This window comes from Camelus ferus, chromosome X (genome assembly GCF_009834535.1).
Source record: "Camelus ferus isolate YT-003-E chromosome X, BCGSAC_Cfer_1.0, whole genome shotgun sequence".
Classification (NCBI taxonomy): domain Eukaryota; kingdom Metazoa; phylum Chordata; class Mammalia; order Artiodactyla; family Camelidae; genus Camelus; species Camelus ferus.
In genome coordinates this window covers 50519087-50538489 of record NC_045732.1, presented here as the reverse complement: position 1 = coordinate 50538489, position 19403 = coordinate 50519087, and the positions used below count along the sequence as shown (strand labels likewise).

The 19403-nt window shown below is 34.2% G+C and overlaps 1 protein-coding gene across 3 annotated transcripts in view; it reads left to right on the top strand.

Annotated features, from left to right (window-relative positions):
- MAGT1 (magnesium transporter 1) overlaps positions 1–19403 on the top strand; it is a 42013-nt gene that overhangs the window by 20515 nt on the left and 2095 nt on the right. For 2 of the 3 annotated variants that reach the window (XM_006194128.3, XM_032474539.1), the window contains exons 4-9: positions 7697–7837; positions 8599–8739; positions 9257–9346; positions 9994–10057; positions 15677–15751; positions 18086–18176. In XM_006194128.3, the coding sequence (XP_006194190.1) occupies positions 7697–7837; positions 8599–8739; positions 9257–9346; positions 9994–10057; positions 15677–15751; positions 18086–18176 (602 nt within the window). The remainder of the gene's footprint in view (positions 1–7696; positions 7838–8598; positions 8740–9256; positions 9347–9993; positions 10058–15676; positions 15752–18085; positions 18177–19403) is intronic. The other variant, XM_032474538.1, reaches the window with a different exon arrangement.

Genomic DNA, 19403 nt, shown 5'->3' with positions numbered 1-19403 from the left:
GTCTCACCAATTTGGGGGGCAGTCATTTGCCCTGTGTCCTCCTCTCTCCTAGAGAATTCTAGAAAAGTTGTCTATTTTTCAGTTTGTTCATCTTTTTACTTGTTACGATGGAGTGGTGACTTCTAAGCTCCTAACATGGAGACCCATAAATCATAGCTTTCCACTGTATTTTTAACTTTGGCCTCTGTACTAGTTCTTCCCCTTTGCGTATAAGAGGATATAGATGCAATTAGTAGATTCAAGGACATAGATTCAATTTTGTCTGTTTATAAATGTGTCTAACTCATATAGTTGGGCATGTTTTACTCAATAATTGTATAAAACATAAAAGGAAAGATTTGGGTATACCTTTTTGTTGTATACCTTTACATGAATGACTTTCCAATCCAAAAATTCTTTGTGTCCCAAATGAAACTCCTGTCTCTCCCACTTCCACCCAAACCTGGTAGTCTTGTGTTCTGTATCACTAGTGACACTTCTTTGTCATTCCTCTTCTACAGCATCCGTCATCCTTTACATTTAACTGGTTGACTTACCATCAATATAATACTTCCTCCATATTGCCTGCCATAACAGTTCTTCGATGTTTTTTTTCTAGAGGGTATTGATAAGAAAAGTTGAGGTAAAAACAAACAGCCCAATCCAAAAATGTGCAGATGACCTAAACAAGCAATTCTCCAATGAAGACATACAAATGGCCAGTAGGCACATGAAAAACCGCTCAGTATCGCTAATTATCAGGGAAATTCAAATCAAAACTACAAAGAGGTATCACCTCACACCAGTCAAAGTGGCCATGATTCAGAAGTCAACAAACAATAAATGCTGGAGAGGCTGTGGGGAAACGGGAACCCTCCTACGCTGGTGCAGCCAGTTACGGAAAAGAGTATGGAGATTCCTCAAAAGACTAAAAATAGACTTACCATATGATCCAGCAATCCCACTCCTGGGCATATATCCAGAGGGAACCTTAATTCAAAAAGATACAAGCACCCCAATGTTCATAGCAGCACTATTTATAATAGCCAAGACATGGAAACAACCTAAATGTCCATCGACAGATGACTGGATAAAGAAGCTGTGGTATATTTATAACATGGAATACTACTCAGCCATAAAAGATAATAAAATAATGCTATTTGCAGCAACATGGATGGACCTAGAGATTCTAATTCTAAGTGAAGTAAGCCAGAAAGAGAAAGAAAAATACCATATGATATCACTTATATGTGGAATCTAAAAAAAAAAGACAAACGAACTTATTTACAAAACAGAAAGACTCACAGACTTAGAAAACAAACTTATGGTTACTAGGGGTACAGGAAGGGGGTGGGAAGGTATAAATTGGGAGTTTGAGGTTGCAGATAGTAACTAATACATATACAATAGATAAACAAGTTTATACTGTATAGCACAGGGAACTATATTCAATATCTTATAGTAACTTGTGAAAAAGAATATGAAAATGAATATATGCACATGTATGGCTGAAGCAATATGCTGCACACCAGAAATTGACACAACATTGTAAACTGACTATACTTTAATAAAAATGTACATATACAAAAAAAGAATACTTGAGGGAAATTACATTTGGGAAACAATTTAAACAAAATTAAATTTTATTGTTTACTTCAGAGTATCAAGACATATGAAGGGTCTTAAGGTTTTATTCTACTTGCAAGCTAACAAGTTAGAGTCTGCCACAGTTTCATAGATGCTGGCAAAAGACATGACACTCCTGGATTGGAGTTAAAGGACTTTATTACTCAAAACAACAACAGTATCCAAAGTATCAGCACTTACTTGTACCAGTTCTCCAAGCCCCACTTATCATAGGACACTACAAAGAAAACCAATGGATTCCATTATGGAAAAGTAATTCTAAGCTTTGGAAGCTCAAATCTTCTATAAAGGGTAGTAAGCATTCATGCCATTTGCTTTGGAGGGAGACTCTATTTCTATCTTCTAAGGCTATACAAACATCCTTGAGAACATCATCCAGAACAAAGGCAGTCAGTGCCTCTGATTGCAAAATGTGTGTAAACATGAGAAACCTATGGAGAATGGTCTCCCAACCCAGGACTTCTCATAGATTTTAACATGCTGATATGTGTTATACCGTCCATTCTAATAGTGAACTGTAATATGCAGAATTTTCCAAAGTATTGGACCACTTAGTGAAGCATTTTAGTTAGATTTTATGGAACATACTTTTGGAAATAGTGGTACACAGACTAAAGCCAAAATACCTTAGTCCTCCTCACTTCATGCCCTCTTTACTCCAAACAACCACTCTTTCCCATAATTATATTATGTTATGCACTATTTTATTTCAGCATTGTTCATTGTTTCCTACAACATGAAGCATCTTTTCTCCCTTGCTCCCTTTCTCTCCACTTTCAAAGTTCTATTTACCTTATAGGCCTCATTCCAGATACTCCCCTGAAGCCTTTTCAAATTCTCCAGATGAAATGTGAGTCATCCCTTTTCTTGTGTTGTTGTATTGCTTTTCTTATATTTCTTTTATACATGTATCCACATTCCATCTTATAGTAGAATTAGCCCTAGAGTTGTTTGACAGTCCCTCTTAAAATACACTTACTTAAAGGCAGAACCAACATCCTATAGCTACTAGTGCTCAGCACATAATGCATATTCAGTAATGTCAAACAAATGGCTTAACATTCCCATTTTACAGTATGTCATTGTACTAGTCATATTCCAGTCTCACACAGCTTCATAAATCAAAATCAATATATTCATAGAACATGCTTCAACCTAAAAGGTTAGTGCATTTAGGCTTTTTTAGACCAAAGGAAATAGTCTCCAGAGTTTAAGAAATTGCTTTCTCATTCTCTACTATTGAAGCTGGGGTTGTTTTGGAAATTAAAAATTATAATTCCATTTATTTTAACAAGATACACATAAAGAATTTCTGTTAGTGATTTGTAAAGGTACAAAACCAACTTTCCCCTACATCAAAGACATTTTAATATCAATGTCCATTTTAGTGCTATATTTAGAGTTAGTGGTATAAGGATAGTAAGTATGTCCAGCTGTGGAAGAAATTCAAACCTCTCTCCAAACAACAGTGTCATATGCCACAATATACAAATCTAAGCATGGATGAAGAGTGATACCTACCAAAAACAGTACATCTTGTTTTGGCTCTTTAACATCTAAGGATTTTCAAAGCTTAAAGGATTTTTTTAAATTTTAATTGTGATAAAATATATACAACATAAAATGTACTATCTTAACCATTCTTAAATTTATAGTTCAGTAGTGTTTAGTACATTCACATTGTTGTACAACCAATCTCCAGAATTCTTTGTCTAGTAAAACTGAAACTCTTTACATATTAAATAACTCCCTATCTCCTGTTCCCCCAGCCCCTGGTAACATTCTACTTTCTGTCTCTAAGAATTTGACTACTGTAGGTACCTCATATAAGTGGAATCATGCAATATTTGTCTTTTTGTGACTGGTTTATTTCAGTTAGCATAATGTTCTCAAAGTTTATCCATGTTTTGGCATGCATCAAAATTTCCTTCCTTTTTAAGGCTGAATAATGTTGCATTGTATGCATATACTACATTTTATTTATCCATTTATCTGTTGTTAAATGCTTGGGTTGCTTTCACCTTTTGGCTATTGTTAGTAATGCTGTTATCAAGCCACTATGGAAAGCAGTGTGGAGGTTCCTTAAGAAACTAAAAATAGAGTTGCCGTATGATCCAGCAATCCCATTCCTGGCCATATTCCAAAAAAGATGAAAGTTCTAATTTGAAAAGATACACGCACCTCAATGTTCATAGCAGTACTGTTTACAATATTCAAGACATGGAAGCAACCTAAGTGTCGATCAACAGATGAATTAATAAAGAAGATGGAACACACACACACAAATATGCACGTACACATACAATGGAATATTACTCAGCCATAAAGAAGAATGAAATAATGCCATTTGCAGCAACATTGATAGACCTAGAGATTGTCATACTAAGTGAAATAAATCAGACAGAGAAAGACAAATATTATATGATATCACTTACATGTGGAATCTGAAAAATAGTACAGATGAACTTATTTACAAAACAGAAACAGACTTAGAGACATAGAAAACAATCTTATGGTTACCAAAGGGGAAGGAGGGAGAGATAAATTGGTAGTATATGACTAACAGATGCACAATACTATGTATAATATAGATAAACAACAAGGATTTACTGTATAGCTCAGGGAATTATATTCAATATCTTGTAATAAATTATAATAGAAAAGAATTGGGAAAAAGCATATAGATACATACATATATATGTATAACCAAATCACTTTGCTGTACACCTGAAACTAATACAATATTATAAATTAACTATACTTCAATTTTTTAAAAAAGCCCTGGAAAAAACCACAGATTAGAATTTTTAACAAGTGCTATCAACATAGGTACACAAATATCTCTTCAAGACCCTGCTTTCAATTGTTTTAGATTTATACCCAGAAGTAGAATTCCTGGATCATATGGTAGTTCTATTTTTATTTTTATTTTTTTGGATCTCCATATTGCTTTCCATAGCAGCTGTACCATTTTATGTTATTTTTTGTTTTTTTGATAGTAGCTACCCTAATGAGTGTGGGATGGTGTCTCATTGTGGTTTTGATTTGTAATTCTTTAATGATAGTGATGTAGAGCATCTTTTCATGTGCTTGTTGTCTATTTGTGTATCTTTTTTGAAAAATGTCTGTCCATATACTTTGCCCAGTTTTTAATCAGTTTTCTTTTTAGTTGTTCGAGTTCTTTATATATTCTGGATATTAGCCTCTTACCAGATATATGATTTGCATATATTCTCTCCCATTCCATTGATTGCTTTTTCACTCTGTTGATTTTGTCTTTAGCCTACAAGGTATTTTTAATGATCTGATTTGGTATAAGATGTTATACTAGTAATCATGGAAATACAAATTACAATAATGGTGATATACAATATTTCCCCATTAGATCAACTTTTGCCAAGAATATGGGGAAACAGATACCTTCTTACATTGCTGTGAAGTGTAAATTGGTACAGCCACTTTTGAAGGCAAGTTGGCTCTATCAATTTAATTTAAAATGTTTCTGCCCTATGAACTAACTATTCCATTTCTTAAAAAACACTCACATATATATAGAGAGATATGTACATGGCTGTTTATTACATCATTTTTAATTGGAAAAAAGGGGAAAAGTCTTAAAATACCAACAATAGCATAATTAATGAACTATGAGAGTGAGGTTGATATATATGTACTATCATGGATAAATCTCTCAAACATGGTTGAATATAAAAAGTAAATTGCAGAATATTACGGTTAATGTGATACCATTTGTGTTAAAATAAAGCAGACACAAAGCAGTATTATATACTTTCTGTTGGTACATACATGTTTTATGAATAAATTCAGAAAGTTCCAGAAATGATAATAGTGGCTGCCAGAAGGACTGGAGTTGGTCCTTATAACCCTATAATGTGTTTTTAATTTCATAAGGGAAATGGATTTCATATATTACCAAGTTCTCTTAGACATATGTATGTGTTTTAAATCCAAAGGTGGTACAATAGTTCCCCCCTTATCCACAGGGGATATGTTCTAAGACCCTGAAACTGCAGATAGTACTGAACCCTGTATGTAACTTTATTTTTTCCTATACATACATATATACATACCTATGATAAAGTTTAATTTATAAATTAGGCACAGTAATAGATTAATAACAATAACCAATACAAAATAGACCAATTAAAACAGTATACTGTAATAAAAGTTATATGAATATAGTCTCTCTCTCAAAATACTGTACAAATTTATCTTTTCTATCTTAGCTAAGCACTTACCATGTACTGTGGCCATTTTTTTTCAGTTGAGGTGGAACAGCAAAGTTAGCATGAATTTCTTTTTTCTTTTTCAAGATTTCATGAAGATTCATTCTTACCATAGTTCTTAGCAACCTCAGCATATGATTTTTTTTTTATTAAGTTGAGAACTTCCATCTGTTCACTTAAAGGAAATACATTGTGGCTTCTCTGTGGCATATCTGAATTGCCAGCATCACTACTCTTGTGTTTCTGGGCCATTATTAACTAAAATAAGGGTTACTTGACCATAAGCACTATGATACCACAGCAGTCGATCTGATAACTGCGAAGGCTAAGTGACTACTGGGTGGGATACGCTGGACAAAAGGATGATTCACATACTGGGTGGGATAGTGAGAAATTTCATCACACTGCTCAGATTGGCGTGCAATGTAGAATTTTTGAATTGTTTATTTCTGGAATTTTCCATTTAGTATTTTCAGACTGCAGTTGACCATGGGCAACTGAAACTGTGGAAAACAAAGCTATAGACAAGGGGGAACTACTGTATAGCTAAACAGATATTTAAGAATTTGTCCTAAAATTTGGGCAGTAGTTTGGTGGAGTGAACACTATCCAGGATCTGGCTCTTGGTTTTGCAAACTCAAATTGAATTTTTAACAGTGTAGCCAGAATTTATCTAGCTCTGGAGACTTTGTGCACACTCACCAAACTATAAAAATCCATGGACATTTGTAGCCAAAGAGCTAATCTGTTGATTCATTAATTTAAGATATTTTACTGCCAAGGAGTCCAGAGTAATCATATCCACTAATCAGTATACCCTCTCCCCTTATGGGAAAGTCTAAAAATTTACTGTTAGAAGGGTTACTGTGAATATAGAATTGAAGCAAGGGAGTTGGGTTATTTTATTGGTTGATGTCTTTAAGTTACAATTGTCTTATACAAGCCAATCTCCATTAAAGGATTACCCTCTGAGGGGACCTAAATGCTTACATCTGTTGTTCAACATCTTTTTCCTGGACTTAGACTTTCTATTTTCCACAAGTATAATTATTATCACAGAAGGAAAGATATAATGCAGATGAGTAGCTTGTAGATTCTTTACCTTAGCAATTCCCGTGTTATCATCTTAAGCGTACAGTGATCTCATGACAGAGAACAGAGAAATGTGATGCTTATCAGTAAACATTTATGAACGTTTTAGAATGGATTATTTCTGCATATTGGTACCATTTTGTATTGGTTTTCACTACAGTAGAGCACTATCTTATCCTGATCTTTCTTATCTCCAAATTGAGAATGTGCTCTAGGGGGAGGGTGTAGCTCAAGCAGTAGAGCACATGCTTATCACGCGTGAGGTTCTGGGTTCAATCCCCAGCACCTCCTCTAAAAATAAGTAAGTAAACCTAATTACCTCCCCCTGCCAAAAACAAAAGAGAGAGAGAGAGAGAGAGAATGTGCTCTATTTGGAGCTTATGTAAGTTGCATAAGACAATTTTAGTTCTTATAAATGTATTCTTCTTTGCAAATATGTGAGCAGATTAAAGTGACTGTGGTATGGGAAATTTTCCATTCTAAAGGAGTAAAATGTAGATTTTTTTTTAGCTAGGAATTTATACTTGGTCAGTAAAGTGTACTAGTTAAGGTCACAAGTAGCCTTGGGTTTGAATCCTGGCTCCATCACTTGACTTTCCTTTGGCAAATCACTTAACATACCTAAACCTGGGCTTCCTCATCTTTGTAAAATGCCTAAATTTCCAGATAATATTTGCCACTAAGAGTATTTCCTTGGTAATTTATATTTTCATGGAATACTTTTTATTCAGCTAAACATGAATTCAGCTCCAACTTTCATCAACTTTCCTGCAAAAGGAAAACCCAAAAGAGGTGATACATACGAATTGCAGGTGCGTGGTTTTTCAGCTGAGCAGATTGCCCGGTGGATTGCTGACAGAACTGATGTCAATGTAAGTTTCCTTGCTTTGCAGAAAGTTACTTTGCCATTATCCACTTTGAATCTTTCTGGGAGGTCCTAATTGGTCTTGTCCCCATATCACTGAGGTGGTAGTAGTTTGTCACACACTTCATGAATAACATTTAACAGAATCATCCGGATGAAAGAGTGAAGTTACAAAACATCCTCTATTAATTCAGCATGGAGTGAGTACACATTTGTTTTTTTGTTTGTTTATTAGTTTGTTTGTTTATTAGTTTGTTTAGTGGAGTAAGGTAATTCAGCTTATTTATTTATTCTTAGAGGAGGTACTGGAGATTGAACCCAGGACCTGGTGCATGCTAAGCATGCACTCTACCTACTCTATCTCTGCCTTCCCGCTAAGTACACATGTTTTTTAAATGGAGGTGCTGGGGATTGAACCCAGGATCAGTTGCATGCTAGGTATGTGCTCTACCACTGAGCTATATTCACCCCTACCCAATTCAGCATGGAAACCACTCTTTTGACCTTTTTAAGTCCATGGACTTTATAGTTGTACTCGGCAAATACTTCTTAATCTAAAAGATGTTAGGTTGTGCATAAAGAGAATATTGTATCCATCCCATTTTAGGATACACTGTAGACTATTTTCATTAGGATGAAAAGAAAAAGTGTAATTTTTCTTGAAAGTAACCACACTAATTTTGATTGTTTTTATTTCAAACTATTTTGACCTATATAATTAATGAGTAAATTTCATGCTTTAAAATGTTTTTGTCTATTTTCCGTTAGATTAGAGTAATTAGACCCCCAAATTATGCTGGACCCCTTATGTTGGGATTGCTTTTGGCTGTTATTGGTGGACTTGTGTATCTTCGAAGAAGCAATATGGAATTTCTCTTCAATAAAACTGGATGGGCTTTTGCAGCTCTGGTGAGTGAATTTTAGAATAAAAATCGTTTGAATAAAATTCCTAATATGATATTGTTAGGTGGTATTTTGTTTATTTCTTATCTGTGGGAGACAATTTTTATATGTATTTATTTTATGCCTTAAAATCAGTGTGATTCCTCCATTATGGCATTAGGACGGCCAGAGCTTGAAGCAACTTATTGTACCCAGGTTTTTTCAACCAGAGAGACTATCACCCCTATGAAAATCTCTAGTTCTCTTGAATATATTCTTCTAAAAGCCTTTTCAATATTCAATTTTAAAATTTTGTCAGCTTATTTGCAATTTTAAAATAGTGTTTTCCTTTCAAAGTAAATAGCATTAATTCTTGTGATCCTTGTGATGAAATAGAAGCCTTAATCAAGAAATCATTTATCTGAAAAAAACTTTTCTTCATATATTACTTGAGAGGATGCACTTTTCATATACATGTTAGTCTAACAAGGTGGGAACAGCTACATGGTGTTATATGAGTATTTCATTACTTTTTGTTTCCTAGTGTTTTGTGCTTGCTATGACATCTGGTCAAATGTGGAACCATATAAGAGGACCACCATATGCTCATAAGAATCCCCACACAGGACATGTGGTAAGGAAGTCCAGGATTTCTTTCCATTGTATACCAAAGTTAACCTTAATGATTATTATCCTGTGAGATCAGTGCCAGCACATGAAGGAACTAGATTTAGTTTTGAATTTTCAATCTCTCTGTTAATGAGCTTCAATTGCTAAAAAGACTGTGCAGTACTCTTAAAAGTGGGAAATTCCTTATCCCATTTGGTGAGTTCCTTTAAGTAAGCTGGCTAACAATAAAAGTTGGCCTTCGACTAAATAGAATAATTGATCAAGTACTTGAGCATCTACTGTTTCTAGGCACTGTGCTAGGTATTATTAGATAGAGTGATAAGAAAAACATAGTCGCTGTTTTCATGGAGTTTATATTATTGTACTTCATGGTCTTTTACACTGAAATACTAGTTTTATCGTATATTTTGTTGTTGAAAACATAGTATAAGTACAGTGAATAAGTACAAATATAAGTACAAATAATAAATAACACAGAAATGGCTTTCATTTTAGTCAAACTTATTTATTGATGAATGCCACAGATCCAGTGCTTATATACATTGGCTAAATTAGTAATTTCATAGTGTTTGAAAATAGCCCATTTTAGGATTAAAATACTAAAATTTAATGTATATTTAAAGATCAAATTTTCTCTTTTTCCCCCCCTAGAATTATATCCATGGAAGCAGCCAAGCCCAGTTTGTTGCTGAAACACACATTGTCCTTCTGTTTAGTATCCTCCTTATAATAAGTTCTTGGGACTGTGTTTTAATTTGCCTGTTTTCTCACATCCTAGTATTGTCTCTGCAGCATTTGGTTGAGGCTGCTCTCTTATTAATGCAAGTCGTAACATCTTTGGAATCATATTACTGTGTCATCTGTCTTTGCCCAATCAGCTAAAGACCACCAGGGACAAACCTGCAGTCTGATAAAGCCAAGTTTATTAGATCATTGCTACAAGAGCGACTACACATCAGAGGAACCATGGAACATCTTACCTAAGGAAAGATAGAGTTGTTACAGGTTTGAGTAAAGGTGGAGCTTAGATGAAATGTAAATGAAGCAATGTTTTGTTGAGCTCAAAGCAAAGCCATGCTAAGTATAAAGCGGTCAGCATCAGGTCTGGACTATCAAGTGGACCCAGGTTTCTGTTTCCTGGAAACTACAGTATTCAGCTAAATGTGGGATTTTTGCCTTCAGAAACTCCTTTTTTGAAGCTCTGTGCTTTGATTGTAAACTTAGGATACTTGGAAATTGTACTTGTAAATTGAGTGACTTAGATCCTCCAGGCAAGAATGGAATGTTTTCTTCTTACTGATATAATTTGAATCAGTCTATGATTTTAAGGAACAGTGTTCCTCATTGAGTAAGAAAACAGTAGTTGCTCAAAGACAGGGGTTATTTTGACATTTTACAGCTGCAGCGTGCCCTAGGGAGAAATATTATTTCCTGTGAACTATGTAGCTACTTTATATATGTGTTGTCCCATCCTCTTGAATGACAGGGCAGATTTTTACTTTTTCACATCTGAAAATTGATGCTTCTATAAGCTGCAAGGAAAGGTAACAGTGATACCAGATAGGCAGAGTCTAAATTTCTTAGTATTACTAAACACAGTTTACCTACCTGAATACGTAAGCAATGACTTTGTGGAACAAATCGACAAAGTGAACAAATGCAATGTTCCTAGAGATTTGCTTCTCAGCCAAGGGGTCCTGACATTGACATATGGGAATCAGTTGTAGCCCAGGCTATTAGAGAATCTGCCCAGTGACTTAATGGTAATGTCATTTGCTCTGCCTTGTCATCCCATCATCTAAATGACTTAGAGGAGTTCTATTCTTTGTTGTTATAGATATACTTTGCATACAGTTTGGTTTCTTAATGTATTATAAGTATTTAATATATCATGTATGGCCTTTATTGTTACAAAAGTGTATGAGAATTACAGAGAAGTAAGAAAATATAGGCAAGAAAAAGGAAAAATAGTCATCATTATCAATGTTTATATAATGAATATATCATAATTCAATTATTCTGTTGGTTAATATTACAAAGAATGTTTTCTTGCATATAAAAATAATTGGCATATCTCCAAATTCCCAGAAGTGAAGTTTGAAACAAACTGTATGACTCTATTGTTCTTCATATTTCACACAAATTGATTTCCAAAAGGCTTTTGCTTAAAAAGTGTAAGGAGATTTGCTGCCAGAAATATATATGTGCCCTGATGTCACTGGCAAGTCCTAACCATTGTTATGTATTCTCATTTTTTTAAGTGCTAATTCAATAGGCAAAAAAATTATTTAACTATAGCTTGAGCAATAATAATCACAGTAACTGAAACATTTTCCCACAATTCTTTAATCTTGCTTCATTTTATGCAAATGTCTTTGTCGTGTCATATATACTGTACTTTATTCTACTAGCTCTTTTATTTTTTATTTTTTTGTAATTGAAGTATACTTGATTTACAATATTGTGTTAGTTTCAGGTGTACGGCATAGTGATTTGGGGTTTTTTTTAAGATTATATTCCATCATAGGTTATTACAAGATACTGAATATAATTCCCTGTGCTGTACAGTAAACCCTTGTTATTTATCTATGTTACATATACTAGTTTGTATCTGTTAATCTCATATCCCTAATTTGTCCCTCCCTCCTCTCCCCTTTCATAACTATAATTTTGTTTTCTATGTCTGGGAGTCTGTTTTCTATTTTGTATGTAGATTCATATATATATAATATACATATTTGTATATATGTATATACTCCCCTCCCCCACATTTCTTGATTTTGATGTCCTGTTTTACATCTTCATGCTTAGCCTTTTATTGTTTATTGTAGTTACACTCACTTTTACAATTTTTAAATTGTTTTTTAAATTTATACTGGCTTATTTAACTGATCTTAAATCCTTTTATATATTTGCCTTTCCTATTGTGATTTTCCCTTTCCTATAGATTTTGCTTTTTTTTCTATTTAAAGAAGACCCTTCAATATTTCTTTTAGGGTAAGTTTAGTATTGCTTTTAGTTTTCACTTGTTTGAGAAATTATTTCTTTCCCTCTATTCTAAACAATAATCTTCCTAGGTAGAGTATCCTAGTTTTCAGGGTTTTCCCTTACAGGACTTTGAATATATCATGCCACTCCCTTCTGGCCTGCAAAGTTTCTGCAGAGAAATCAGCTAGTAGCTTTATGGAGGTTCCCTTGTAAGTGACTCTGTTTTTCTCTTGCTGTCTTTAGAATCCTCTCTTTATCTAGTTCCTTGTTATAATGATTGGCATTTCTATCAATAATCTTTCTTAATTCAGTTATCATTTTTATTACCACCTTTTTGAACTCAAAGTCTAGTAGACTGGTGAGCTCTGTTTCATTATTTGTTGTTTCAGGGGATTTCTCTTGTTCTTTTAATTGGGAGTAGTTCCTCTGCCTTTTTATTTTACTTAACTGTCTCTGTCTCTCTGAATTTAGGAGAAACAGTTATCTACTATGGTCTTGAAGGGCTGTTTTTATGTGGGAACATCCCTGTGTAGACTGTGTATATCCAGTGTTTTTGTTGCGAAGGTGGTTTTGGTATGGATGCCAGCTACATCTTTTCTCAGGGGTCCTTATCCTCTTGATACATGATGTGGTTAGTGTTGGAGTATCTAGAGCCTGTGCTGCATACGAGGTGGGGCTTCTGCTCTGTTCCAGGGCTGTCACTGCCCTGTCAGGGGTAGGGTCTGCTCCCACTTGTTGGAGTAGAAGCCCTGAGGGTGAGATGCAATCAGGGTTCATTGCCCTTGAGTGCATACCCTGCCCCAGAGGAAGTGATTGCTGAAGCAGGTGAGGCCTGTGTGTCATAGAGGCCCTCCCTGTGCACCATCTGTGTAAGTGCCCGCAGTTCCATCCAGAAGCAGCACAAGGTTGCGTCCCTTTGTTGTTTGTCCCAGATCTAGTGCAAAGCTGTGGTGTGCAGTAGGCTGGGGCTGAGGGTTGGGGCATTGTGGCAACAGGAAATGAGGTAGCCATGTTGCCACCTGAGATCTGGGTTTCCTCTGTGGCAGTCTTCTCCCAGGGCCTGTCTGCCCAAGATTAAGCGCTTAGCCATTGCATGTTCTTGTGGTGCCACCCCAGGCACCCCTTTCTGTCTATGCATAGCTAGACAGTCTTTGCTCAGATCTCACACCAAGCTGTGGTGTGGAGTGGACGCAGCCAGGGCGTTCACCCCTTCAGATTTGGATTTGTGGCTAGGTGGCAGCCACCAGCTCTCTCCTTCCTGATTGTCAGCAAGCTATCATGCGCGTTGCTTGCAAATGGAGTCTAGGCTTCCTCAGCCCTTCTGTCTGAGCAGATTTCCCAGCAGGCAAGGAGGCTTGTCTCTGCGCAGCACCCCAGGACTGGGATGCCCATACTGTGGCTCAACCTGCTCACTCCCCAGGGTGACAGTCCACCCATGTGGACCATCTCTTCTTTACAGATCCCTCCCAGGGGCGCACATCCTGACCCTACACCTTTTTTCCCCATCCTACCTAGTTATGTGGAAATCTTTCTTGCAGTTTTGGTTGTATAACAGTTCTTCTGCCAGTCTCCAGTTAGTTTTCCATGAAAATTTTTCCACATGTAGATGTATTTTTGATGTGTTTGTTGGGGGAGGTGCACTCTACATCTTACTACTCTGCCATCTTGAACCCCAAACCTACTAGCTCATTAAATAGCCTAGTTCTTGTATCTTATGGAATAGCACCTCCTCTACTTTCTATTCAGTTCTCTCAGGGTAACCTGTAATCATGATTATGTAATTATTTATTATTTATTTTATTGTTTGTATCCCCCACTAGAGTGTAAACTTGTCCAAGGAATGGCCTATATTTCCTCTAACTTTGTAACCTCAACTGATTGTGTCTGCCATATAATAAGCAGCGTTAGTAAAAGTTTAAAGCATCTGTAAATGAAATGAAACACTACATATGGAAGTGCATCATGAGAACAACAGGACACAAAGACTTTGGTGGTATACTGTAAGATGGAAAGCACCTTCAAAGAAAAAGCATATAGACAAAAACAAACATATATACAAACATATATACAAAACATATATACAAAAACAAATATATACGTATGTACAAAAAGAAACCATTTAAAAACAAAAGTCTCAACCATTGGAGTACCATATAACCAAAGCCTATAGACATGATCAATCTTTATACATACCTGCGTATAAAGAACACTAGTAAGAAAAAGTAATCACTGGAGAAGATGACTATGTTAAGCAACAAAAAACATGAATGGGTATCATCCCCAACAAGAGGCTATTGAAGAGAAATGTAAGATGATAGTGAAGGGATGAATAGACAGATTTAGAGCCAATTATAAATTCAGGCCTTATCTGAACACCTATTTTTCTCTTTCTGCTTGCCCACATGCGGTAGCATACAATGTGGATGTACATAATTAATTATGAGCATTTTAAACTGCTGTTTATATTCCCCAAACAGCAGGGTGAATCTCTCTTTTCTACTAGAATGCATTCTGTTTGCTTTAAAATTTGATTTTTCTTATTTTACTGTTCAACCATGCCATGTGTTACCTATTTGCATGAGTAGGTCTATTTTGTATTTATGTAGCTTCTATATTAAACTGAATAAAAGTGAGGTCATAGAATGTGGGATTTTATTTTTCATAAGAATAAGACAATTTAGGTAGGTTAGTAATAATTTGTGCTTTAAAGGTTAATTGTTGAAATTCTGGAAAACATTTAAGAAGTTTTTTTTTTAAATAAAAATTATTTGCTTTTCTCTATAAATGGTATACACTTCAAGTGTGTTCTTTTTCGGAGGGTAGTTGAAATAATTCAAAATGGCTATTTAATTTTTTAAAAATATGTAAGAGATTGGAGCAATAGTTGGAAGAATATTCCAGAAGGTTATTTCAATTCTAGAGGAAAATTCATACTTCATCTATTAGTTATAGTGGGACATTTGTTTAAAATACCAGTTTTTATTTGTGCAAATGAAGTAATTTTCCAACCGTAATATTTTTTTATCTTCATAGTAATTAATTGTCTTACTCTATAGATACAAGATTACTTATTTAGTTACAATTTTTTTGTAATTAGGAGTTGAAGACTTAGGGGGAGGGTATAGCTCAGTGGTAGAGTGTGTGCTTGGCATGCATGAGGTCCTGGGTTCAATCCCTAGTACCTCCATTAAAATAAATAAATAAACCTAATTACCTCCCCCCCCAAAAAAATTTAAAAAAAAAGAGTTGGAAGTTTATATATTTATTCATCCTATATTATTCTAGGAATATTCAAGTTGTATGTCCTTTTTATCTGTGTGAATTTCTCCTTAAACAATTTTCTAAGATGGTGGGGTTACCTTAGGGATGGTGCTTTTATGTGAAGCTGCTACGTCTGACATGGATATTGGAAAGCGAAAGAGTAAGTCTAATCATATGCCATAATGTAGCAATTTTTGCCTTTAATACAGAAAAAAAGTGTCCTCTTAATCACTTCCCCCATAGTTATGTTATCTTACTTTATTATTATGAAAGTAAAATGTGCTCATTGTAGAAAATGGAGGAGAATGAAACATTTGGAGGGAGAGCTACCCATTATTCCACTATTGAAAAGCTAATATTTTAATGTTGTAATATAGTTCTTTCCATTTGTTAAAACATCTTTTCAGCTGTATGTATAACATTTTAAATTTTATACCCCCCTTTAATTGGAGTTAAAACATTTCACTAATACTTTCCTATATGTGATTTTTAATTTAAACTCTATTCTGTAATTTACTTAACCATTCTGATTCTGTTAAATGTTTAATTTTTTCTAGCTTTCATTATAATAATATTTATTTAGTGACTATTACGGTGTGTATTAAGTTTATCTTCATTTCATATTAATTCCTTAAAGTAGAATGACTTTGTGGTCCAGTGTCTGTTTTCAATTATCTTGCTGTTTGAAGCCAATGATGCCAAATTCTTCCTTCCCCCTCAAATGTTTTAATAATTTAGATTCTTACCAGTGGTATTTCAGAATGCTTGTTTCACTGTAACTTTATCAACATTAGATAACCTCACTAAAAATGTGTGTGTGTATACTTGCTAATCACATAAGGAGGAAATGTCATTTTCTGCATATTTGGTGTTTAGTGAAGTTGAATACTTTCTTAGGTGTTTATTAGCTGTTTGTGTTTTCCCTTTTGTAAAATGTCTTTTTGTCTTTTGATACTTACGTATTAGAGTATTATTCCTTTCCCTATTTGTTTGCATGGACTTTTTATATATTAGAATATTCACACACTGGTATCTGTTACAAAGAAATGCTAAAAATGTAATTTAATTTATTTAACATGAAATCAGTTTAAGTCAGAGTTTCCCTTTTATGGTTAAAAAGTTAAATGTCATCAAAATTAACCTAACTTGATACATCTATTCACTCTTCCTTGTAGAAAAAAAATGATGACATTGGATTTTAAATTTGGGAGATACTTATTTTGCTGAATAAAAATGAATTTTTACATATTAGAAAAATGGAACTAATTTTTTATCCAGTCAGTATGCATCCTTTCATTTCCTGGCTTTTGAAAAATTACCTATTTCAGTATTCATTATTGGGGAAAGGCCATCTGGGTCTTATACTGCTGGCATGAATTTAAATTGTAAAACATTTTGGTGACATATATTAAAATAGTCACGATTTAATCTTCTAAGATTATAAACTAATGAAATAATCACAAATAATAATAATAAATATTTCTTCAGCTCTTATTATGTGCCAGGAACTCCCCTAAGCACTTTTAGGTATTTGGAAAAAGTAGAATACAAACATATATTCAGAGTGAAACTGTGTATATACATGTATGTGTGCATTTGATTAGGGAAAAAAAAGGCTTCTACAATGAGCATGTGTTAATACTCATAAAAAGTACGTTTGATGTTTGCATTTTAGCCCCTAATGATATTGTGTGAAGATTTAAAAAGGAAAAACCATTATTCTCCAAGTAAAACAAAACTAAAGTCATTTTTAGTATTGGCCAATAAATATGTTTCCCTGGAGCTTCCACTGTTGTAGCACACATGCTTTCCCACTCCCCTACCTCTGTGCTCCTTAGCCAGTCTTAGTCCAGGGACTCAAAGAACCTCAATTTATGGGAATCATACTTGAGCATTGCAGGATCAGCATCTAGAATTAAAGTTGTTAACTGCTATGCTAAACAAGAGCATATGGGATTAATGGAGAGAGCTGTGAACTTAGGGCTAAGAATCAGGGTTTTTTTCCCCCTCATTATTCAAATGAGGAACCCATATTGAAGGAGTTCTTCATACAAGCAGTGTAATTACCTGTGCATGAATAAAGTACTTTCAAGTGAAGCTGTCACAATGATATCAGATGTCTTTAGGTCAGTATTTATTATTAATAATATAGTAAGGCCATATTAAGGCTTTAAAAGAAGTTTAGTGAGAGTGATTTTCTTGTCAGTAGTAAAACAGTGTTTCTAAATTCTTGACTGTGACAGCTTTAATGAAATTCAGTATTTCAATTAAACTGCACAAGTATGTAAATGGAACTGTTGTATTGTAATGGAGCAAATTAAAGGAGAAGGCAGACTCCTGAAGATATAAGAATGGGAATGAATTTTGTTACAAAGTTGAGATTTACCAGTAAATTATAGCCCTTGCTTTTCACTATTGGAAGTGTAGCCTAAAATTTATGCTCTGACTATTATGCTTAACATGCTCATTTTACTCTCTTTTTATTTTTCTATAGTAATGTGTGTAGCTGGTATTGGACTCGTTGTATTATTCTTCAGCTGGATGCTCTCTATTTTCAGATCTAAATATCATGGATATCCATATAGGTATGATTATTGTTCATTTATATAGTGATCAGCTATTCTTACAATGATTGGAGTTGATGTTGCTTTATAATATTTTTTCACTTTACCTCCAAAGTATTCTAGCTTCTAAAGCAAAGAGATAGGCTTTAATATAGGTATGTCACACGTAGAAATTAAGGTAATTATGATACAGTGAGCAATAGTATGTGATTTCTGTTCTCAGGGATATCATTCAGGGGTATTCTGACATCATCTAATTTAACCTAGAAATCCATCGAACACGTAATGATTAGAACATTTTATACAGTGTCTACTCACACAGTTCATTGTCTGCATACTTTACATCTTCTTGAGGACAAAATTATTCTTTAATTTTTTTTTAACTTTTAACTTATACTTTCAGGCTCTTTAGATGGCATAAACAGAACACTTGATTAGAATCCAGTTTGTAGAATGTATAATAAGAAGAATGTTTAAGAAGGTCTAATTGGCTTGAAACATTCATAGAGATCTCTAAGGCTCAGGGAAGTAATTACTCTCCTGGTTATAAGTTCTTGGTTTTACTCTCTTAATAGCCAAGAGAAATGTACCTGTATATAATGGGAATGTTACAAGTTAGTTTTATAATCTGAGTGCCATTTACTATAATTCCTATTCTTTTAATACAGCATTGTCCTGTTGTATAAAAGACTATGAACACTGAAAGTAAAGTATATCAAGTGATATTTTTGAGACCCAAATTCATTCTTCATATTATTTTTAACACAAATTTTTATTAGATAGTTTTGAGCAACTCCCTGGTTGGTTCATTATAGGCAACATTCCTAAATGTATTTTGATCAATGAACAACTTAAATTAATCTTCTTTTGCATTTTTTCCCAGTAAACTTAAAGACCAAAACCTACTTGAACTTTTATCCTTGACTTATAATCTTCCAGCTTTATACTTTTATTCTTCTGTGCATGTACATTTTAAAATAATTTATCTTCTATAAAATGCTAACTAGAATGCAAGAGTAATCTTGCTGGGACTGCTTACTTATTTGATCACCATGGTTGATTCAATTGTTAATTGGTGTCTCTCTTCAGGAGATACTTTAACTTGAAGTCATGTCTATTTCCTTTTCTCCTAAGACTACCTCAATATCTCAGTATTTCACACTTTTTGTTATTGGTGCTCAAAGTTTAGTATACATGTACCCAAACATTCTTTGATCTGTTAAAAATCAACATATTCATTAGAAGTAA